Source organism: Cricetulus griseus, chromosome 7, assembly GCF_003668045.3.
Source record: "Cricetulus griseus strain 17A/GY chromosome 7, alternate assembly CriGri-PICRH-1.0, whole genome shotgun sequence".
NCBI classification, from domain to species: Eukaryota; Metazoa; Chordata; class Mammalia; order Rodentia; family Cricetidae; genus Cricetulus; species Cricetulus griseus.
In genome coordinates, this window is record NC_048600.1 from 124,805,018 (window position 1) to 124,830,697 (window position 25,680).

The following is a 25,680-nucleotide window of genomic DNA, read 5'->3' on the forward strand; positions in this document are numbered from 1 at the left end:
GGATTCTTCCCAGGTTTTAGACTTTATCAGTCTTTTCCCTAGCTTCAGAGAGTCACCAAGTTTCTTTCTATCTCTGTGAATTTTTCTTTTGGTGAATATTTTCTACTGAAACAATTATCTAGTATGTGGTGGCAAGGAGCAGGTTCACCATACCTTCCTAAAGGTCCACTCTTATGTTAATTTGTGTTTGTAAGAGCTATCAAGTATACTATCAGCCCTGAGATTCCTGTAGTGGTTAGGTAATACTGGCTCCAGTTGGATGCATCCTGAAATTGACACAGTGTAATCAGCTGTCATGCCTACAGAACAGCTTTTGTTTTTCCTAGGAAATGTCTTATGCCTTTCAAGCTCATCCTGGCACACAAGAAGATGAGGAATTATTTCCAAACATTATTGTATTCAATCACTTAATATCATGGGAACAAAAGGACCGGAGAAACCAGTTCCTGTAAATTAAGATTTCCTTCAGACAGCACTCCCACGGGAAACTCCATTTGACCTGACCTACAATAATTGCAGGAGTGTTATTCAAGTTTAGCCAAAGTTACATGTATTTTCTGGTAACAGAAACAGCAATAAATAATCTTTTAACATGTATGTTTTTGCCAGGCATTGGTGGCACACACCTTTAATCCCAGCACTTGGGAGGCAGAGGCAGGCAGATCTCTGAGTTCAAGGCCAGCCTGATCTACAGAGCAAGTTCCAGGACAGGCTCCAAAGCGATACAGAGAAACCCTCTCTTGAAACAAACAGACAAACAAACAAACAAACAAACAAACAAAAAATGGATTTTTCTTATACAAGTGTAATTCTTCAAAAAGATATCATCATTTTATTTCTTTTAAAATTAATGTGGCTGGGAGTGGGTATGTGTAGATTTGTATGATGCATACGTGTACAATGTGTGTACATAAATGTCTGAGAGGGGAGCAAGCATCATGCACACAGAGGCCAGCGAATAACACAAGCATCAGTTCTTGTCTTCTACCTTGTTTGAGGCAGAGCCTCGTTGTTCCAGTGTGTATGCCAGACTCCGCCCACCTCATCATAGAAGTGCTGGAACTGCAGATGAGTGCTATCCACTTAGCATTCTTGTGGGTCCTAGAGATCTAAACTCAGGTCCTTACACTTGGGCATGACTGTGTTTTTGACCCACTGAGCCATTTCTCTAGCTCTGCATCATTTCAGGTATTGGTCTCCAATGGGCATGGCCTTTTTGACAAGGTGTACCTCTCAATTTAATGGAAAAACTTGATAAAACATTAGTATGACATATTTGAAAGAGTTGACCAGGCTCCCGATCTGCAGAAGGGGCAAGGGTGGGGGTAATGGAAACCAGAGAGTTCTGCTGCTGGGTGCCATTTAATTCCTTCGGAAAGGATTTCTCCTGTGGCTCTGTGAGATGGCTACCATGCTTCTGCACATGTGGCGTTTTATGATGGAGAATGAATGTTTGCAGCAGGCATAGAAGGCCAGTCACTTTGTTATTCAGCAACGTCTGAGAAGCATGCAGTAGCATATCATTTGTAAGCTGTTCCCACTGGCAGAATAACTATCACTGTCATCTCCAAGATGTTTTGCAAATATGTATGTCTTTGGCCAAGCCACAAATTCAATTTGTGCCCAGTTAAATCCTCGTAAAAATAGTGTCTTTGACAGACGATTGTTTTTTTCCCTTCCCAAGCTCAGAGAAGTGCCAGATTAGGCTATTTTCACTTTGGGTAGGAAATGTTCCATTTAGACTGACGCACAATGATGTGTCGAATACCCTGGTGATCTATTCTTGTCACCCGGCCGAGCTTCGGAGTTACAAAAGTGACGTGATCATTGAACAGAAACAGCTAATGATGTTTCAATATCCCTCAGCATGTCACAGACACGTTACTTAAAATAGCACACACATTTGCTCTAGTAATGCTCAGTTGGACTGGAACTTAGTACTTGGGAAAGCTAAATAATCAACCTATGAACTCTGAGTGGCAGCCTTGTCCTTTGTCATCTGGGACTATCTTCTACTGGGACCAAACTCTGTGCTTCCACTTGAATGCAATAGAATAGAAATTTCATTTTAACTATGTCTATGCTTGTGTGTGTGTGTGTGTGTGTGTGTGTGTGTGTGTGTGTGTGTGTGTGTGTGTAGTGTAGTGTTCATGGAGGATGGAAGAGGAAGGAAGATTCCCCTGGAACTGGCCTTAAAGTCAATTGTGAGCCAAATGATTTGGGTGTTGGAAACCAAACCCTGGTCTTTTGCAAGACCCATGAGAGCTCTTACCTGCTGAGCCATCTTTCCAGCCCATATTTTAAATGTTTTCTGAATTTTGTTTTTATTCAGTTCATATAAACTTTTGGTATTTGAAAAAAAAATTTCTGGATTCTAAGTCACGAAATTATTGTCTGTTATGTATAATTTGTCTTGTGAAGCTATTATAGATTTTGTGGAGAAAGGATATTATAAAGGATGTTAACTTAAGCTCTTGATAACCTAATATGAATGAATATGTAAAAACATTACCTTACACACACCATATTTTGAGACACAAATGTATATGGAGCAGATCAGAAAAGAATCCTAGTTTATAAAATTGTATCCCTGAAACAGTGGCATTCAAGGTAAAATGTCTGTAAAGGACATTAGAATTAACATGAAAGCATTGCCTCACACACTCGTGGCAATGGTGCTAGAAGTGATACCTTATTGGACAGTGGTCAGCCAATGAACAAGACTAAATGATAGTGCCTCAGGATGGATGGGACACACTTATCACAGACTCACTAACATGATTTTCCTAGGTTGTCTCTCTTCACCCAAAATGTATACTATATGTGCTGTATTAACCTTTGTTTTGATCTCTACACACACCAAGCAAGACCTATGGGGCACTGTTTGGGTTCTTCATCATCATCTGTATAACTCAGGCTTCCTACCTTAGACCATATGAGAGCTATCTTTAATGTCTCAATGCCACCAGTCTTCCACATAGCAAGGAAACAGAGACAGAAGAAAGCAGCGCCATGATACGGAACACAGCTGCATTCATTCTAGAAGACGGGTAAGTAGAGTCCATCTGGTAAGTGCCAGAGGAAACACATTGTTGTCAGGGGTGTGGGCCATGCACATCCTCTCACAAACATGAAATTTTGCTGTTATCTAGCAAAACACCCATAGCAGAGATATCCACAGACAGACAGAATAACTTTATAAGCCCACACAGCTTGCCCTGTGGGTATATGGTGCATTTTCCTCAGCCTTCCAATGCAGCACCTTGTTGTTCTTGCTAGAACCTCCACTTCTCCTTTGTGATTTGCTTAAGTCATTGTCTACAGTACCCTGTGATGGAGACAGATCCCCATGGGGCCATCGCATGCTCTTCATTGCAGAGAATGGCCTCTCCTGCATCATGACACCTATTGCATGCTTTGCTCTCCTGGTCCAGCCCTGGCAGGCCATGAGATATGTTGACTAAGCTGTCTCCTTTCTGAATGTCTTTTTCCACCTCTCTGGGTGAATTATCCAGCTCTGACTGATAACAACTGATGTCACAAGCAACAACGAATATGGGGTTTTCCTTCACAGAGGCTATTCTGCTTCATTTTCAGTAGGGACGTTGTCTTTAGTTGCTGGGAGTGGACAAGCAGTGTAGGGCTTCACACATAGGTTTGTTTTCAGAGTGGCCAGTCTGTGGCTACATGGTTTGTATTTTTAATAGTTGGGTGGACTCCACCACACAGTTTGGATTTTTAAAAATTAAAGGCTTGCATTTGGTACTTTCAGAGGGTTTGTGTCATGGAAAGAGTGAATGGATGATTCAGATAGGAAACATATCCATCTTCCCAGCAGTCGCTTACTTGGCATAGTGTTTGAACACAACACTCTGAAAGAGAATAATGATGGCCTGGTGTGCCATATGTCTACGTGACCAAAGGATATGGAAAACTACATATCCAAGTACTGTATCAACAGTTCTTGGTAAGTATAAGACTTGTTTGTGGAGGGGATTCTGGCAGAGCTCCACAACTAAGCTTTTAGTGCAGCTCCCATTTCTCATCTTAAATCAGCCCACTCCACTCAGCCGCTTGCTGTAATAAGCACTAAACCCACATGCTGGGTTTCAAAAGAAAGAAAAACCCTACATTAACTCTTAAAACTTCCCTGAGATCTACTCATGGGAACTGCACACATATGGTGTTGTAATTTTTTTTTTTTAAAGTAAGACATTTGTAGCATTCGAGAAATTGCTAAAATATGTTAGGATTCAGAAACTTTTATAAACTGAACTCCAAAACAGATAAATTATTTTTATTAGTTTCAGGAAAAGGCAGTTCAGAAAGAAAATTTTAGATGGAAAATAACTTTTCAAAGGAACTTCTCCCTTGCAAAAATGTTCAAAAGCGGGGACTTTGGGTAGAAATGGTTAATAAGGGCAAGGTCTTCAAAGACAGGCGTAAGAGATGTGTGTTATGTGTTATTACCTTCTTAACCTTTGATCACTTGCCATTTAATGGCTAGGATGAAGGTCTTTGATAGAACCCAAGTACTGGCACCATCATCTTTGATTATGTTTTTGTCTCAAGAATTCTGATCAATGATTGTCTACTGTTAGGATGGAGAGAAGGCTCAGTAGTGAAAGGCACAAACTGCTCTTGTAGAGAACCCAAGTTCAGTTCCCAGAACCCACATACACTTCCAGGTGATCTGATACCCACTTCAGTTGTCCACTCATACATCATGTGTGTGCACGCACCCATATGTGCACAAATACACGCGCGCACGCGCGCACACACATACACACACACACACACACACACACACACACACACACACCTATACACAAAGCATTTTAAAAGATTAAAATAAAAATTAATCAATTAAAGTAGAAAGTAGACAAAGATGTTTTGTAATGGGCAATCCAACCAAATGTAACGGAACATGCCATGTCACTTTATGTTTAAAATTCCACTCTAGTTTCTTTATCACAAAGATAATTGTTTCATAGTACAGACCATTTTTATTAAAGAAACCTCTTGACAATTATTTTTGTTTGCTCAAAGGTTATCCTCTCCCCACCCCTCTCTCCCAGTAACTTTGGTTTTGCCTCAAAAGATACAAACCATTATCGTGTACATGGGTCACAAATATTCCTTGGCAAAGTAATTAGTTATGACTTCATTCTGATGATATGTCACTTTTGGATAATTTAGAGAATTGTCTAAAAAGGAAAATGGTCAGTCTTCTTTCTTTTCTGCACTATGGCTCAGTGTGTTCTTGAATCACTCAACTGAAGTAAAAAGAAACAAATCATTTTAATGACATTGTTGGAACAGCACTCGGCCCATTTCCTTCTAAAATGTGCTAAGGATAAAATGAGTGGACTTAAATTTCAGAAATCTGAATATCTACTCCTCCTGCTTATTTGAGTTTTACTAATTTCAAGAGGATATAATTTTAGAGCAATTCTAGGCTCACTTGGGGACTGAGTGTGGAGTCCGTTTTGTAGTCCCTACCCCACCATATATAGCCTCTTCCATTCCCAGCATTCCTCACTGGAGTGCTTTGTTTGTTACAAGGAATGAAGTCACTATGCTTAATATGAAAAACCACAGCTTCTTTCACAGCTCCCTCTGAAGGTTAAATGTTCTGTATACCTGGACAAACGCACAGTGGCAAGTATCCACTATAACAGTGTCATAGGCAATCTCATCCACTGTGCATGGCCTGTTCCTCCCTAGTTCTTCCAAGGGCTTAGCAAAACATAATCTTTGTTTGTTTGTTTTTTCTTTTAATTTCTAAGCTCTCCTGTGCACTAGTGTACAGGAAAATATAAAATAATAGGTTTTGTTTTGACATATTATGCCTATAGAGAGAACTTTGATTATATTTATTCCCTCATTACCCATACTTATTCTGTCCTCTCCTGCTGCTAAAGATTAGGCTCCCTCTTCTTCTCTCTCACCTTCCCTCTCTGCTCTCCTTCCTCCCCCCTTTCCTCTTCCTCCTCTCTCTTTCTCTCCCTCTCCTTCTCTCCCTCTCCTCTCTTTCTTTAATCTATTTTCCCACCACTATCCCATAATGAAGCCATTCCTGAGATCACACCTCCTTATTTCTTAAGTACCCAAACCACTTACTCATCTGACATTTTTGTTTGTTGACGGACCAGTTTATGTCCACTTGCCCATGACTATTGAATTCATTGATTGCATTTAATTCTCTCTTGCTCCTGGTCTGCTGCCCAGGAAACTCTCAACATTGGAGTTAGAGGGACTCCAATAGAATTTCTCTGTTCACTAAAGACACTTTCCTCTACTAATCTCTTCCAATCTCAGGGATTTAAGAATCATCTCTCTGCAGATGAGTTTTAAATTTATAGCTCTCGTCCTGAACCCTTCCTGAACCCCAGGCTCATAAATACAACTGTAAACCTTAGAACTCATTGGACAGAACGATTCACTTAAAAATCTCCCTGTTCACACACTCCTGTCCATACTCTTCCTACAGGGCTCTGCAGTCTCACACTCTTCAGAAAAGACACCTTTCTCCATTTGTTGGCTTAAGTAACAGAGTTTCAGAGCCAACCTTCATTTCTCTTTTTTTCCTTCTCTCTTCTCAACTGCTGAGTCAATAGTCACCTCTTACATCTCTCTCTACAAGTTCCCAAATCTACTCATTGACATCTTCTTTCCCAGAAGTCATCATACCTCACCTAAGTAAGCTGCTACTGTTGCCCACTGAGTTTGACTCCTTCTGATCCTGATTCTCCTCAGTGCATTGGTTAATGGGTGACTATTTCTCCACCACCCTTGTCTTAAAGAAAAGCCTTCAGCCAAGAGATGCAGGCAGTTTAAGTAGTACCTAACTCAGCAAAGCAAACTGTATACTACAAAGAAAGAGTAGAAAGATTCGAGTGGGCTGGCTTGAAGTGGGTTACCAATATGATTGACTCTGTGTTGTGGATTTCAAAGAAGAAGTTAATAACAACTATTTATAAGGTGAGTTGCATATTCATGAGGTTAAGTAGTTTTTCACCTCCTATTTCATGGTGGTCCAGATCTCCCTTCCATAGTGCTCCCTACCATGACCCTCTTAAGAAAGCCACAAGTTGGACAGAGACGTGTTTGTGCTACTTTATAAGTATGCTTGTGTGCCAGTTGGGAAAGAACTAAAGTCTTAGTTTCTGATAGAGGGAGAAGAACCTAACTTGGTTCAAGGGTGACTAACCACAAAGGAGTATTCTGATCTTCAGGAAATATGGCTACTAAGACACAGTTACAGTAGACTCAATTTCCTCACATCTAACTCCTTCCCCAACTAGGAGACACAGCTACCAGGGTACAACTTCAGATCTCCTTCTGACTCCTGGACTGCCTGATCTTACATTCTTTATGCTGAGGCAGGAGACTCAGACCACGATGCAATTATTAGACTACCCTGCCTCAGTTCTGCCATGGAATCAATATCAGCTATGAAAACGAGTGTGAGAAAACATTCACATTCAGTTTTCAAAACAACTCCCCATCTAGCACTTCCAGAGAACCTGAATTTTTCCTACACAATTTGACCAAAAGAAGATTTGGAATGAGAAGCTGGCTAAAAAGATGTCTTTCCCTCTTGTCCTGTAGAATTTTCATGAAGACAAGAAGCTTTGGCAGAAAGAGCTTGAATGTATAGTTCTAGATACCCCCAAGGCTTGCAAGAGCCTAAATCCATCAGAAAGAAGCACAATAGTAATTTGTGGAGGAAAGTTCCTGTTTAATCCTGCTTAAGACTCCTAAGGAGGCAAAGTCACCTACCCAAGTCTCATCACCTTCAGAAGCTGTGTAGAGGGCAGTGGTGTGTGAGAGCAAAGAAGGACATTTTGGTGAATTTACAATGTAAACAGGCTTCCCAGGTGGCAAAGCCTCACTGGGGGAAAAGGAAGCAACAGTAAATCAATGTTGGGGTGAAGATTATGGGTCATTGTGATTATCTATCTATCTATCTATCTATCTATCTATCTATCTTCTGTCTGTCTGAACCAGAGATAGCAACATGGCTCAGTGGGTAAAATACTTGCAACCAATGTTGACAACCTGAGTTAGGTCACCAGAGTCCACACTGTGAAAGGAAAGAACTAACTTTAGCATGATACCCTCTGATATTCATGTGTGTGCCTCAGCATGCATGCTCTCCCACACATACGAATGTTTATTATATATGCACATGAACACACACACAAAATAAGCATGAAATAAAGACTCAAATACATAAATAAAATGTGACCCAAAGTTTGGCTTGATCGTGTATGCCTGTGATCCTAGCATTAGGCAGGCTAAGCCAGGAGGATTGCAAGGTCAAAGACAATCGATGCAACATAAAAAAAAGACCTTGCCTCAAATTATGAAAATTAAGAATAAAATCAATTAATAAAAACATGAATGTGATCTCATCTTTTCTCCATGGTCTCTCTAACACTTCTCCGTGCATTTAGAATCCAGCATATATCTCACCAATCAAGGTTCAAGACCATCAACTTCCTGCTTATTCTGTTTTACTTCCTTCGATTCCTCTTTACTGACTTGCACTAGTTGGCCTTCTTTCAGGCCGTAGGCTTGTCCTCCTTGTTTTCCTTCTGGTTTTCTCTCACTTTTGAGTCTTTATACCTTAGATAATTTCAATTCTGGTCCTCTTGTTTCTATCAGAACTGTAACAGGGTCTCCTTGGACCGTACTGTCTGATTACCAACAGCCCAGCGTTCTTCCTTTAGCATCATGACCCTTCATAGTTCTTTCAATACTCACTATGATTATATGCTTTATTATATGATTTGCTTGCAGACCAACAGAGACTGATTCCCTTTGCATTGCCTCAGGCTATTCAGCTTGTGCCTCAATGACCAATATGTGGTTATATTGAAAAGCATCTCTGTGTCCACAGCACTCAGACTAATTGTGATAGCAGTGGGCAGAAGCAGCAGACCAGTGTGCACAAGCACCATGGGAAAACTTATCTTGCCTTATTCTTTACTATGACCCTGACATGAAGAAAAAAAAATATGTGGAACACAGTACACACTCAATAACTCTTTGTGAAAAAAATAAACTATTTGGTGTTAAGAAATGAGTGATAAGGTCAATGTCAAGTCAAAGTTATAACCAAAAGGCTTTCCTTATTCTTATTCCTTATTTAATTGGACCTTCCCTCAAAAGAGATTAGAGTTGAAGTTGTAACTCCTATCTATCCTCATTTCAGTTGTTTATAATCAGTATTATATTTCATATATATGTGAATTGAGCCAGTCTTGGTACCACATACCTGCTATCTCCGTGTTTAGCTTAACACCATGTATGCAAGTTTTGTTCTCATTCCAGCATGTTTAAGAATTTTATTCTGTTTAATGTTGACTAATATTCAATTATTTATGTATAACACACTTTGTTTTTTCACTCAAAATCAATGGACATATAAAGTGTTCCAGTAGTTTGGATACTATGAACAATGGCACTATAAATATTAGTATGCAAATAAATATCTTTATATAGCAAGGAATGGGATTTCTGGATACTGTAGTGAACATGTATTTAAGTTATTCTCATATGTCACCATACTACCTTTTACTACAAGTCTACTTTTTGCTGGTTAGTTGGTGTCATCCTTGTAGATCTCTGGACATTTCCCTAGTGCCTGATTTCTCTTTAAACCTATACTGGCTCCCTCTCTGATGGTATCTTTTATTTTTCTCTCTTCTATTCTTCCCCCTACACAACCTTTCTGCTCTCTTATGTCTTCCTCACCCCTCCTCTTCTCCCTTTCTCATTCTCCTAGCTCCCCTTCCCTCCCCCATATGCTCCCAATTTGCTTAGGAGATCTTGTCCCTTTCTAAGCAATAGTGGAGAGTCTACCTTAAATGCCCTCACCTAATAATGAGATTGATGACTAACTTATATGCCATCCTAGAGCCTTCATCCAGCAGCTGATGGAAGTAGAAGCAGACACCCACAACTAAATGCTAAACTGAATTGGAATCCAGTTGCAGAGAAGGAGGTGTGATGAGCAAAGGGGTCAAGACCAGGCTGGTGAAACCCACAGAAACAGTTGACCTGAACTAGGAGGAGCTCTTGGCCCCCACAATGATCACTGGGAAATCAGCATGGAACTGATCCAGACCCCATGAATGTGGGAGTCAGTGAGGAGGCCTTGGAAATCTATTGGGCCTCTTGTAGCAGTAAATCAGTACTTATCCCTAGGATAGAAATGGACTTTAGGAGCCCATTTCATCTAGAGGGATACTCCCTCAACCTAGACACACGGGGGAGGGTCTAGGCCCTATTCCAAAGGATATGACAGACTCTGAAGACTCCCTCTCCTTGGGAAGCAGAAATGGTATGGGATAGGTAGGGTGTTCGTGGGGGGCAGGGGAGGAGGGGAGGGAGAGGGAACTGGGATTGACATGTAAAACATTATTTTTTCTAATTTAATAAAAAAAAACAGAGAGAAAAAAAACAGAGTGTAAGAGCCAAAGAAGATGGAAGACCCTGAGGAAACAAGGCCTTCTAGGCACAAGGGGAAGTAGAAAAAAAAAGTTTACTTTTAGCAATCAATACTAACTGTATAAATAAATGTAGCCCAGTGTACAATAGATCCTTTGCTTATTTGTCTCATTGGTATCATTTTCAATTCTAATGTAAAACAGGGACTCAGATTATGAGTAATTTATAGGATTACTCTAAGGGATGGCAAGATAAATGTTACAGGTTGAATGTGAAATGTCCTCTAGAAACACATGTGTTAAAACATTAGGTCCTCAGATAGTGATGTTATTTATGAGGCTGTAGAATTCTAAACAGGTGGGTTCTATCTGTAGGAAGCAGATAGCTTGTGGACACGACCCTTACAGACCTGACCCAATTCTGACTCAAGAACTCTCTGCTTCCTGGTTGGTGCCTTGTTATAAGCAATTGATTCAAAATCCCTTGCCTCAGACATAACCCTCCCCCATGACTTTCACACCCCGATGAACTATAGAGCCATGAACAAAAATAGATCCTTCCTCCTTGAAGTTGTTTCTGTCAGATATTTTGCCACAGTAATGAGAAAACTAACTTATACAATAGTATAAAACAGTAACAAAATAGTAAAATAGTAATAAAATAATTTACACATTGTAATCTCTATCACTTGAGGTTATAAAAGACTAAATCTGAAAAGTAAAGAGCCTGTAGCTAGTTACCAGCTTGTAAGAAACAAAATGCTGACTCTTATTTTCCAGGAGATACAGTTTCTAAGCCAAACTATTAACTAAGATTTTTCCTTTGCCTTTTAATGTGGGATACAATGTACTAATACATGTAATCACACAGAATGAAATAAAACAAATTCATTTACATATCCATCCCTCAGTTTCTTGTGGTCAAAACATTTAATTTTTCTAAAGATTAAAATATATGTTTTATTTAAAAATGAATTTGTGGGCTGGAGAGCTGGCTGAATGGTTAAGACTACTGACTGTTTTTACAGAGGACCCTAGGTCAGTTCCCAGCTATCACATGAAAACTCACAATCATCAGTCATTCCATTTCCAAGTGAACCAACTCCTTCTTCTGGGCTGTGTGGACACTTCAGGCAAGTGGTACACTTACACATTTGCAGGCAAAATACCCATACACACAAAATAAACATCAAGTAAATCTTTAAAAAATAAGTAAATAAAATGAATTTTAATATTTTCCTCCACTGTGTGAGCAAGCCTTATCCAAGTCCTTGAAGCATGGAGTAGAACTACAAGTTCAGCCTCCCCACTCCAGGTGCTCCAGCAGGCTGCCTCCTGACCTCATCCATAACCTCACCTGTGCTGAGTATCCCACCTATGAGCTCACACAGCAAATTCAGGATTGTCACTTTCCGTAACTATATGAGACAATCCCTCCTGGTAAGACTCTTCACACACATACACACAGGCACATTCAAACCTCCCATGAGTTAATAATCTCCAGAGGACCCTAGCAAGCTATTTATTAAATTTAAATATGATAACCCCATGTATTGCTCATGGATTTTCATTCATTCATTATAATGAACTTCTACTTATATATCAGATATATTTGTGATGCAGAAGCGAGAAAAAAAACTTAATACATCATAAAGAAGAGAAACAATAATTACTGGCCTCGAGGTCTGTCATTTAACTTACTTCAAGGCATTACTTAAGTCAATGCCTTGCTTATAATGACAGTCATCACATCCTGCATTTACAGCACTGAAATCTTCATCTAATTAAAGCTCTAGTACCTTTTGGTCAATCTCTCTCTCTTCCACATGCTCCACTCATGTCTTTTCTACTTGAAGGCCACTTTCTGAATGCACTTCATAATTGAGTGGACAGGGTGTAAGAAAAGACAGGTGTTTCTCCCATGAGAATTGCTGATGAACTAATATGTCAACACGCTCCGTGAATAGATGATTAAAGAGCCAAGGACAAGGAATACAAGCAGCTTTACCAGGTAGCTGTGGATCAGATTGTTCCATCATTCTTCCAAAGGATTCCAAGGTAAACTCTCCAACAGGAATAATCAAGATGAATAGATGTCTCCCCTTGACCTGAAAAAGGCATCCTTCCATATTTTAAACTGGGATCATTGCATCAAATTATATTGAGACTCAGACAATGTGCCAGTAATGAGCTGCCTAAGGAGGAAATCCCAGTTCATATGACTCACTGTTTTGAGCAAATATTAGCATTGGCTACCCAACCTTTCGCTTGATACCACTTTTCCAGATCCCTGAAAAGTTACATAATACTTTAAAGTAGCCAGGACATGCAGAATAAACTACCAATAGTGTTTGGATGGCTAGTTTCATTACGAAAAGCTTCAGTCTACTAACTATTTCTCAGAGCGTGGAAGAAGAAAATATTTTTAAAACATTATAGCTAACAAGTTCCACTCTGAAAAGTGCTGAGCTCAGAAATGCTCTAGAATATGTTTCTTCCCATCAACCAGCTTAAAGGATGTTCAGGTGAAGCATGTTCAGTATCCAGAGAAAACAGATTTTGAAAAAGTAAAAAACAAAACAAAACAAAATAAAAACTCTCCTACTCTCTCTGCATTCACATATGCATCCTCAGAGATGACAAATGCAAATAATAGAAATATGATTGAATTTAACTTTTCTTCTCTGAGAATTACAAAATAATAATGACAATAAAATTCTGCAGCCTGATGCTCACATGGGAAGGGATGGGTGCTGGACCTTTAAGGTGGGCCAAACAGAAGGCATGGGAACTAAGTTCTCCACAGACTTTGACCACACAGTCCTTCCTTTCCCATGAAAGGAAAACTTAAGCTTTATGTCTAAGCTTTCTGTCACATAACAAAACAGAAAGGGGGATATCACACTTCTAGATTCCAATCTAGATGTTAGTTTTTCAGAAATAGTGGCATTTTAATTATTTGATGCATCTCAGGATTACATTACCTCCATTCCTGTGCACTGCTCATTGCATGATGTGGTCACTCAATTCTGGGACTCCACCTTTGTTGTGATTGTGATATTGTTCAGGTCATGAATGTTCTAAGCATATGCCGAATCTCTAGGACTCTGCATTGATTGCCTCCCCATAAGTAAGTAGGTCCCATACTGGCAGGACAGAGAGTTTCTAGGGAACAGTGAGGAAAGGTGAGTTAACTGCAAGGGAGAACAAATGACTAAGATTAAATTCTTAGAATACATAGGCAAATGAGTAATCCCTGAAAAATACTTAGTAAAATAAATTACCAGATGGAATGCACACAAAAGCCAATGCGAGGGAAAGGCAAGCATTTATAGATATATGAATATATGCAATAAATATACAGAATTAAGTAAGGTCATTGGATATTCCCACTGATGTATGTTTGTGAAAGATAATTCCAGGGGAAAACATTTGATAAAGATGTATGAAAAAAAAATCTTTTTAAAGTGAACTCAAAAGTTAGGAGAGGAAAAAAATGGAGATTTGATTAGGTCATGCTCTGACTCTGTTTAGTTAATTGTGGATTCTTCTAGATTTCTTGCTCTAAAATATTGGTTTGAGATCTCTCACACTCTCTCCTGCCTCTCTTCTCATGGTCAGTCCCTTCCTGAGGCCCAAATAGCTAATCAGTTACTACCTCCTATTCTTATCTTATCTAGCCTTTCTAATTTCCTCCATTTGGAGATGTCTGCCTGGGTTTTGCTGAAATCTCCCTGTCTGGGAACATAAGGAGATTATACTGAGTCACTGAGTTTCCTTGATCTTCTCTGCTTCCCCTCATTGAAGGCATGCCTGTGTTTACTATGCCAGATAAGGGGTGCAGACAAGGCAAGCATAGAGTCTTAGAGGCAGCAAAGGATTTGGAGATTTCTGTTGTGTATATTGGAAGTGACAAGAGAATTCCACCTGAGAAAACTATAAAGGACTCTTCTCCTGTAGTTCTTATACACAGCTTTGAAAGCTCAGAAGTCTGATGTCTGAGGGTGTAACCAGATCCCAGCCCTTGTAAAGAGTGGTGATTAATTGAAGTGTTTCTGACAGCTAAATAAATATTTTCTAAATAAAAATATGCTGCCTGCCTTAAATGGAATATCAGAACCATTTTTAGCAAAAAGGATTGCTACTCTGGGCTGCCTTTGCCACCAAGTTCTGTTCTTGGTAGAGCTGCTATTTTATTGAGAGTGGCCAGCTGGAAACCCCACCACACAGAAATAGGCTGCAATTTGGTTAAGCCATGCAAGATCCAAAGCTTCCAGAAACAGTGGGCTAGTGAGCTAGCAAGTAACATGATGTCAAAGAAGTATATTGTAAGATCTCTTCAGAGAGAGGACAATCTCTGAGTTAGAACTCACTGGGAAATGAGAGAAGGGGAGGAGGAGAGAAAGAGAGCCTTGGGCAAAGAAGGAAAATCATCATTTGGTTACAACCTAGTTATGGTGGGTGACAGAGAAATACAGAACAAAAAAATCAATGTGGTAGCATTTGATGTCCCCTCCCAAGGTGGAAAAGAAACAGGGGGGACACGGGAGAAGGAAATTATCATCTAGGACAAATGGACAGCTGAAAAAACTATTTCTCAAAATTGGAAAGAACAAAGATTCATTGTCTGGATACTTAACGTACAGAGCAGAGAGGGAGAGGAAAGACCAAGTATGTAGCATGCATTTTTGCAACTATACATGTAATATATATATATATATATAATATTATAATATGAATATTATATGAATATTATATTCATATACAATATTCATATATATGAATATATGCATATCTAAGTGTGTAAGGACATGCATATATCATAGGATGTACAATAATAGACTCAGATTTCTGGAAATGTGAGGTAACAAACAATATACCATTTGTGGGAGTGGATGTCTGTGTATGTATGTGTGTGAAAATCCTCACTGGTGTGTTACTGTAGAGAGAAAAGAAATTCTGGGATATGATCCACACAGTAAGCTATCCTATCATCCTATAATCACTGAGACAGCCATAGTAAGAACAGAAAGAGATATTCAGAGTTTCACTGTCATGGTCTTTCTAAAGTAGCTTTGTCTTTTATTGGATCATTTGTTTACAAATTAGAAATATTTATTTAAAAATACTTCATTTATATTCTTCCAGCATATTCCCAAAAATACAAGTTCAGAAAATTAAAGGCCTCTTTGCTCATCTGAATTGTAGTTATTTAGTTTGATCATGGTGCCTTGCCATTGACACATGACACTAAGCATTTGTACCAGATACACTATTAAAACAGTTTTTCCCAAGTACATCTTCATTGTGGGTGACTCCAAACATATGTCAGTGCTACAGCCGTGAATAGAAAATAATTGCAGTAATAATAGAAATAAGATACACTAAGGAGCATCCATGGCTTTTAATAATCCTGTGGACAGCCTAGATTTGAGGTCATGCTTTAACGAGTGGTTTTATTTTTCCCTTGAGAAAATGAGTAATGTCTCTTGTGCTAGAAAGTTCTGCCCCGCAACTACTATTTACAGAAAATGTAAAAGGATTCTGGAGTTGTTAATGAATCAAAAGCTTTGTGGCAGTAAAATAGAAAAAAAAGCAGAAATAATTAGATGGTAAAATGCAGACTTCCTTCTAAGGCTCCAAGGTGAATACCTCCATGTGACTATTGCCGTGCTTCTTAGATATTTCCACCAATAATCCTGTTTCAGAGCAACATGCATGAAAGTGCTCAAATTTTCAAGGATTCTTTAAATATATATACTGTCATCTGTATGTGTGTGTATACATGACACAGCAACAAACCAATGGCTAAGGCTCTGCCCTCACCTCCCTCTGTAAGACCAAAGATATGACTTTATTTCCTAGAATGAGTCTGTGTTGAGTACTCATGAACCTTTAAAGCTTGCAGTCATTTGACAAGATGTTTATTATATACCTGTTGGATTGTAATTCTAGGAGTCAAAAAATTATTCTCAAAGAATCCTCCCCACCCCCCCGCAAAAAAAAAAAAAGAGAGAAAAATTCTATTGAGAATCCTGCTATACTGGATCAAATGTTAAGTGTCTTATGTGTCTTCTTATCTATCAACTCAGGAAGGATTAATTGATCAAAGAGATGTACCAGTTAATAAAAGTGATTTGTAGCCAGGTGGTGGTGCATACCTTTATTCCCAGCACTCAGAAGACAGAGGCAGGCTGATCTCTGTGAGTTCGAGGCCAGCCTGGTCTACAAGCGGAATTCCAGGACAGCCAGGACTGTTTCACATAGAAACCCTGTCTCAAAAAACAAAAACAAAAAAAGCGATTTGTAATTATCAACAAAATACACATGGTCAGTTCCAAAATATAGTTAAATCCAGAAATAATATATTCATTATCTCTTAGGCCTCAATCAAAAGATTTAGAAACCTTGTCAGGTGGTCATGACATATGCCTCTAATTCCAGCACTTGGGAAGCAGAAGCAGGCTGATCTCTAGCAGTTTGAGGCCAGCCTGGTCTACAAAGCAAGCTCCAGGACAAGCAGAGCTGTTATGTGTCTTAAAAACAAAGAAAACAAATCAACAACAACAAAACAAAAAGACTTAGAAATCATAGAATATAAGAAATAATTTTAACTGCTAATCATTTTTAAGATTTAAAAATGAGTAAAATAAACTCAAATCCCCTTATCTTTCTATGATTTCTGTTTGTTTTCTCCTTATCTGGGATACTGACAGACACTATGGACCCGTGTCTTGGTTTGAATGCTTGGTCCACAGAGAGTGGAGCTTTTAGAAGAAGATGTGGGTGTCCTACTCCATCAATTTCTGTCTTATTCCCTTGAGACAGGGTCTCCTCCTGAGGCTAGATCTAGGCTGACAGTCAGCAAGCAGTCCCAGGGATCCTCAATACTTAGTATTGCTTCCTCCGCTGACTCACCTCTAACATTCTTTTCTTAACATGCTTTCCAAATACATAGCACATCCACTTCCTTATTTTAAATAGAACATGAGAGCCAATGACTCTTTAACGGATTGATTAAAATAACTCCAGTCCTAACTTCCGTGTGGAATTTCACCATCTTCTCAACAGCTATAGTGATCATATATTTATCTTTGTTTCAACGTAAGTCAAATTGAGTGTATGTTCCTTTATACTCTACTCTTTCATAGCCTTTTATTATCTGCTAGAATGCCAAAAACATCTATTCAAATACTGAAAATCATCCCAAGCAAACTATCCTTAATTATCACTTCTTTGTCTACCTAGCTCTCTGTCTGCCTTCAAAATGTAGACAAGAATATATCAGTTCTCTCTATATTGTATTTCATTACTTCTCTGTATGTATCTGTATACATGTTTGTGTATATGTGCTCACAGTGAGGGCATATATGTGTGTGCAGGCATGTATACAGGTGCAGGATCCTCTGATCTGTCTCTCAGGCAATGGAATTAAAGACAGCCACTGTGCCTGCCCAGCTTTGATGTGGGTTCTGGTCATGCCAGCCCTGATACTTCTGTGGCAAGGGCTTTATCAACTGAGCCATCTCTCCAGGCCCTCTATCCTTATCTCTATATCCCCAGCCCAAAGCTTTCTTCCACCTTTCCTGTGGCTGAATATCTACCCAATATGTGAGCATGTCAGACACAAAAGCTTTTTCACACAAAACAGATCATCTGAGTACTCTTTCTAAAATTATACAAGCATCTCCCTCAACCATTAAATCAAACAAATGTCTTTTCCTTCACATCACCCAGCAGAGTTGCCACTCTGTCTTATTTTTACACCTGTCTTTTCTTTCTCGATAAAGTGGAAAACATCTATTTCCCAGCTGTCCCTCTGTTGTGTAGCAATTTACCCTGAGTTGTTTATTCCAAATATAAGGGCAATGGCTATGATTTAGGACATTCTTAAGAGAGGTAAAACATCTCATCCTTCAAAGAAGATCTTAAAACTCAGGAAATAAACACCTCAGAAGTGTCAGGAAGACACTGAAACAGAACAGATATACTAGGCCATACTTCCTCAAGCCTGTATAAGCAGCAGAAACTGCTGAGAGACACCCTCAGACAAGCCGTGTTGTGTGGAAGAGGCATATCTGCCTAGCTGCCTAAAATACTAAAAAATAGGCCAATCAAGTTATCTGAAAGACAGAGACCAGTTGGGCTTCCTGGAAGAGGTTCTAACCAACCAAGCAATCAGAAACACTTTTCATCCCTGTTGAACTGTCTTTAAGTTGTGCATTGAGTTCTAGGTTTCCAGATTTTGTGGGAAGTCCCACATGCAGGGGTGAATTTTGGTGATACAACTCTCTTTGAGTCATTTCTTCTGTGAGTAGTCCCTCATCCCTACTCCTATAAGTAAACCCAGCAAAAACTAATTATTAGTTGTGCAAGTTGGACACTAGTGGTATTGTTAACTTTGGTCTATCATTAGCTCCACATCCAAGGTGAGTAGCGATCTGTTCATGTCTCCCCAGGAATAGTGTCTCCCCAGGAATAGCGTCACATTACAGCCTCCAACACAGCAATCCCTTTTACATTTTAGAAGGACAGTGGTATAGCTTCATAATTGTTAGATAGGTACTTTCTGGCTATTCAGATTGGGACTACAATATCACCCTGGATATATTTTCCTTGAACAATATAAGTTCTGCTACCAGGATAGTCATTCTAAACAGATTACCAGTACACCTTTCATTTGTATTTGTCCAACCTATTTACACAATTTCCATGGAAAGGAAAAACATTCCTAACTATTTTCTCAGTGTGTTTCTCTCTCTTGCTATGCCCATAGACCTATAAGCTGTCTATTAATGCTTATTTGGATAGGTTCAGACAAAACTTCAATCAAAAAGGAACGAGAAAAGGCAACTTCCACAGAGTCCTGCTTACAGTTTAGTGGGGTTGGTTAGGAGACATTAAAGTGGAGACGGCAAGGTTTGGAGTTTACTCAATTCATTTGCATGATGATATAATCCTTGATCAAGCATTGTGTTGCTGATCAGAAGGTTCTCATAAAAAATTCCATCAGAAATTCATAAAGTTTGTAATTATGGAGGGAGGAGAGGACAGTGAAGGCAAGGCAGGGAGAGGAAAAGAGGGCAGGAAGGAGAAAAGGAAATTAAGAGAGGGTGAAAGAAGGAATGAAGCAAATAAGTGGCTAGCCTTGAAAGCAATGATCCAAGTAACATTCTATGAACCGAACAGGCCATTTTTAGGAATGTGTGTGTATAAACATATGAATATATGCACACAAAACAATTAGTATTAAAGAGGATATAAATTTGAAGGAGAGTTGGCAGGGGCTTATGGGAGGGTTTGAAGATCAAAAAGAAATGGAGAAATGCTGTAATTAAATCATAATCTTAAAAATAAAAACTTTATATGTTAGTTTTTTAAAAAAGAAAAGCTATGCATTTTCACAAGTGAAGATATATAAAGGAATGACTTATAAAACTTAGTTTTAGTTTTCCATCATCTGCCTCAAACTTTCACTTTCCTCTTTTCAGCTTGTGGTAAAAAGAGATTTTATCATGGCTTTATTTTTAGGTATATCAACAATTCCAAGTTCTTCACCAGAGAACAATGCCTCAAGATTGAATGGAGAGCAAGGGACGAAGCATTGAGAAGGCTTGCTCTGAGTCCACAGCGTTGTTAATATGTTCTCTGTTCTTTTGGAGCATCCTTCATTCATAGCCTCAGAGATTTCCTAAAGGGTAGTATCTAAAGTGAGGCACAAAGTTATGAATAGAGAGGTCAAGTCTCATTGACCTGGGGGATAGCCAGAAACCCTGACCAGCTTCTTGTCCACAGATTTTCCTCCCTCTGGTCCTTCCCAACAGTCATAAAATTATGTATTTTCTCAAAGCTTTTCAGGTTTCAGAACTTCATATTAACATGCTGAAGCTAATTTCCGGGTACCATAGGGAGTCAGAATGCTTTAAGCCATTCTCACAAATGACCAGAGGGAAGTACTTGAAAAATGAGAGCCAGATTAAAACCTGATGGGGTGAAGAATGAAATGTCCAGGAAGGGGAAGGAGAGGTAGAGAAAGAGGAGGGAGTGTGCCAACACAAATCCCACCTCCTAGCCAAATGTCTCTAAGGTACCAAGTGAGGTGAGAGACGCTTCTACTTATGGAGCATGCTTGAACCCAATACTTCCCATGGGACTATAAAGAAAAAAAAAGGAGGATGTGATGCTCCAATCGACGTGCTCATATATATTCACCCAAGTATAATAAAAACCTTCCCATCCCAATTTGGAAACCAGTTCAGGTTTCTGCAGTTGCCAGTGGCAGCCCAGACTGTATTTGAGTTTGTTTATGCTGGTAGACTCCCTAGTGATAGAGTTGAGTCCTCTGGGATCATGTGGGAGCGTCCACTCTCAGAACTTTTCTCATAGTTTCTGATGCAACCAGGCGTAACAATGTTGTGCCCTAGAAAACATGGGATGGGGCAAGGGAAACATCGTACTGCCTATTTCAGGGACTGATGCAGTGGACTAGGCACTAGGTTATAGTTCAGGAACCTGCTTGACGTCTTCATTTTGTACCAGATCTCTTGTGTTTGCACACACTCACACACATACAGTTTCAGAACAGGAACTTGTTATGTAAAAGCCATTATGTATTCAGTTGCACAGACTGGAGAGTGGACAGGTGCCAAAACAGAGTGAAAACATATCTGATCTTCGGTCATTCCAAATGCCCTTCCTATGCAGGGAAGACTGAATTTGATCCCCCTCTATGCAAATGTCTTCCCTTTCATGCTGATTTTCTGGCTGTGTAGCAGGGACGAAAGACCTTTTTCTTATTACAGAATGAGATCCAATGTCTGGGTGTCTAGTAGTGTTTCTCAGTGGCAGGGCACTTGCCTAGCATGCTTGAGTCCTGGGGATTCATCCCCAGGACCACAAAATACTTAGAAGAAGCCTCTAATATTTGTGAACATAAACTTCATTCATAGAATACTAATTCATGGCATGATGGAGAAATCTTATGGTTTTGAGACCATAAAGAAGTAAGAACTGAAATCATGACGCAGCAAGACAATGAATATTTATTTGCTACCTTGTTCACCAAAACATATTAAGCCATGGATATAGTTTTAACCATTAATGAAACTGCTAGCTCAGTGTCCCCAATAATGAGAAATTGAGAGAGTGATTTAGACACAGTTTCCTCCTTTGAGTCAAAACTGAGCTAAATAAGACATAAAAATGGTACCGTTTACTATAGCGAGTGTTTCAGATGCAAAACTAAGGGGTTAAAAAACTGTTTTTATTTTGTTCTGTTGCTTGAGACAAGGGCTTAGTTAGCCGAGGCTCTAATTCCCTCAAACCCATTTGACATCTGAAGTTTAGATTATAGGAATGCAATATGTTGGTCTTAAGCAAAGGAAGCTGTCTCGGGGGGCAAGGCAAGTCTACAGTGAGTGTTTGCTTTCCTACTTTCTCTGCCCCCCGCCACTTTCTACTTATTTCCTTCTCTCCTATCTTCCTTCCTTGCTTTCTTTGTGTAACTTATTCTCTATTTCATTTTCTCCCTCCAATGCCAAAAATTGAACTTGCACATGTTATTCAGATAAATCACCAACTGAGCTACAACCCTTGCCTCTCACTCATATCTCTCAATGCTGCTATTTCCTATATCATTTTTTATTATTCCATCACACTTCTGTAGTTTTCACACACTAGCCTAATGGACAGAACTTCAGCGTTCTTGCTCCTGTTGAAATGAAACCTTCCCTCCCAGTTAACAAGTACGTTATAGAAATGAAAGACCAAAACATGTGGGATAACACTCACTTGCATTTTGCAAACATTTTTGGAATATTCCAGTGTCATCATGAAGAGACATTCAGAAATAGCACATTAGTTAGAAGGATTTTTCTGGGTTGTACTATGTTGAGAACATGTAATTGATTCATGCCTCTGTTGTGCATCTGGGCTTGCTCAGAGCAATTTGGAGAAGATTCAGGTGGGAACAGGAAGAAGGATTTCATATGTCAGCATTGAGAATCAACACCCATGAACTTAATGTTCTCGGCCAACCATGCTACTCAGTCTAGACCTATGCTTAAGGTAGACTTTTTGAACTAAAGCCCTCCCGAAGAACACTCTGTGGCTTAAGCCAATATGTGATGATTAAATGTCTTGGTGTTTTTAAGTATTTTACTAAACAAGGGAGCTTAGGAGAAGAAGGCATCATAAATCTCTCTTTCTCTGGCCCACATGTGGTCCAATAATAGAACTTAGAATTTGAAACATCTTAATCCTTTCAGCTGGAGGAAGATGAGCTCATGTCACCAGCTGACATCCTTCTGCAATCAGACTCCATGGCCCTGCACTTTCTCTGACCGAAATGATGTATACTCTAAGGCAGCCTGGAGCAGCCCTATGTAGTCTTCAAGTAAAAACATTCTAGTGAATGATCTCTGTACACGAGAGAGGGAGACTATCACACGATTTCTAGTGTGTGCCACAAGAAGCACAATAGAAGTTTGGGTGTGTGTGTGTGTGTGTGTGTGTGTGTGTGTGTGTGTGTGTGTGTGTGTGTGAAACTGGTACCATTCATTATCCAGTGTAATACTATGTATAAAGATGATATTGTTCAATGTTTTAGAAACAGTGCTAGCAATAGTATTGGAACCCACCAAATGCTTTTAGTTTATTTTATTCTGTAGTATGTGCATTCCACAGCACATGTATGGAGGCCAGAGGACCACTTTCAAGAATTGGATTTTGCCTTCCAGTTTGTTGCAGCAGAGTCTCTCTCATTTCTTACTTCTTTGTGTATGCTGAACTATCCCAGAAACTTCCAGACCATTCTTCTGTCTCTGTTTCCCTTCTCCCTGGAAGAACACTGGGGTTACAGATGCATATCACCACATTGGGCTTTGTGCATGACTTCCCTGGCATTGAACTCAGGATGTCAGACTCATAAGGAAAGGGCTTTTACCTGCTGAACTATCTCCCAACTCCCCACTGAATTTGATATGCTTGTTGGCATAATCATAATTAAGTGTTGTGGGAGAGCGGTATTTACTTGAACATCTGAAACTTTCCAGTGGCTACATCACTGACAAAAATGACACCCTTCTCCAAGCAGCCAGTAACTGCTCATAGTTTCCCAGTGAGACATGGAATCTCATGAGTCCCACCTGGCCAGTGATGGATAGGTTTTGTCAGCTTGATCCAAACTAGAGATACCCAGGAAGAAGGGACCTCAACTGAGGATTTGCCTCTTGCACATTTGTCTGGTGAGTATGTTGGGGGTGGTGGCATTTTCCTGATTGTTGGTTGATGGAGAAGTGCCCAATCCACTATGAGCAGTGCTATCCCTGGACAAGTGGGCCTAGGCTGTTTAAATAGGTAGCTGAGCAGCGCAAGGACACAGGCCAAAAAGCTGCATTTATCCAAGGTTTCTACTTCAAGTATCTGCCTTGAGTTCCTGCTGTGGATTCCTCATCAGTGAACTATAACTTCTAAGCCAAATAAACCCTTTGTTCCTCCAAAATGCTTTGGATCATTATGTTGATCACAGCAACAGAAAGCAAGCTAGGACACTATGATGTTGCTACAAGCCTAATTTTGTAGAGGTCTTATGAAGATAAACATGCCTGTAGTGAGATATGTTCAATTTTAAGTAAAATCCCACAACGACTTCTCTTTAAATCCTATGTGGTGAAAGGCAGGTGTGTTGTTCCACAGGCCACACTTTGCCTGTGAAAAGGTATGGGTCTATTATACGGAAGAATTCAGCCTATCAGGGGAATGGCTTATCAAACTACATGCTGTTCATCACAATGTCACTCTCCAATTTCTACAACCATGTCAGAGTGCCCGCTATAGTCTATGCTGCCTTCCTTCATATTTCTGCATTTTACACTCTATTCCATGGTACAAAAATATAGGACATGTGTTCTATGCTCACCGTGTGCCTAACACATTATTTTGAAACAAGGTTTCAAAAATTATATAAAATTGACAAATAACATGAACAATTTGAGGATGAAACATAGAGCTCTAATTCCTTTGGTGGAAGAAAAATCATACAACTGCCATGAGGGAGGCGAGAAAATAATTTGGGACCTGCAAGGATGTCTCTCAACAGGTAGAGTGTTTATCTGACACAGTAAAGCTCTGATCCCTAGCACTGAATACAGTGAGCATGGTAGTGCAAGCATGCTGCCCTAGCAAGGAGGAGGGAGAAACAGGAGGATCAGGAGTTCAAGGCCATTCTCAACTGATGGGGAGTTTGAGGTTTGCTTAGGATACCTGAGATTCAGTTAGACCCAGTTGAAGCAGTGTGTGGGGTGGGGGTGGTAGGGCTTGGACACAAATATAGGAAAAGAGAAAGAGAGAAAGAGAAAGGGGGAGGGAGGGAGGAAGGAGAAGGAGATAGAGGGGGAAAGGGAGAGAGAGTATGAGGGAGGGAAGGAGGGAGGGAGACAGGGAGGGAGAGAGGGAGGGAGGGAGAGAGGGAGGGAGGGAGGGAGGGAGGGAGGGAGAGATTGAATGTGAGGGTAACCTGTCATAGTGAAAATGAAGCAGAAGTGGAAAAGATACAGGATATAGACTTCTGGTTCAAATTAATTAATCACCCTTATTGCACATATTTCTTGTGTTAAGATTTTAGTTAAAGTGATAGCTATCTAACCACACCTCCATGCACTTACCCTTATATATTTTCATGAAGTAGTGGATGCCAAACCTTGCTGGTTGGAATTATTTCTACTAAGCCTCAAATATAGCCCCAGAGAGGCTGGCTTCAGAGGCAACAAAAATAGCACTCCAGTCTACCACAAAATAGAATGTTTCTGCTACTAGTCTGGTCCTTTCTGCCCAACGTGATTTGTTTTGTGGGCATTCCAACTGGCATTTAAAAGGTGGAGAAAGGGGTGGGAGAATCATTCCAGAAAATAGATTGGGTCTCACTGCCTGTGCAAAGCAGCTGAAGAAACAGAGAATTGCAACTGTCTTGGGGAGAGCTGTCTTGACATTGCAACCATCATGCATTTGAGGCAAAGCCCTGTCTCAGCAATTCCCAAATGATCTGTCAGACTTGGGGGTCAGATGAACATGAATAACCAAAGAAAAAGAAAAAAAAAGAAACAGAGAGAGAAGTCTGTGCTTATGACTCTCCATTTGTGAACTATTAGAAAATCACCTCGTAACTTGGAGCCAGGACAATGCTTGAGGCAAAGAGAACGGTCTGTTGGGAAAGGAGTCTTAT

General features: G+C 39.7%; 1 protein-coding gene across 1 annotated transcript in view; it reads left to right on the forward strand.

Moving 5' to 3' along the window:
* Positions 1-3,012: 3,012 nt before the first annotated feature.
* LOC100763152 (60S ribosomal protein L7a-like) overlaps positions 3,013-25,680 on the forward strand; it is a 162,758-nt gene continuing 140,090 nt past the window's right edge. The window contains 1 exon segment of the mRNA XM_035448164.1: positions 3,013-3,050. Within this exon segment, the coding sequence (XP_035304055.1) occupies positions 3,013-3,050 (38 nt within the window).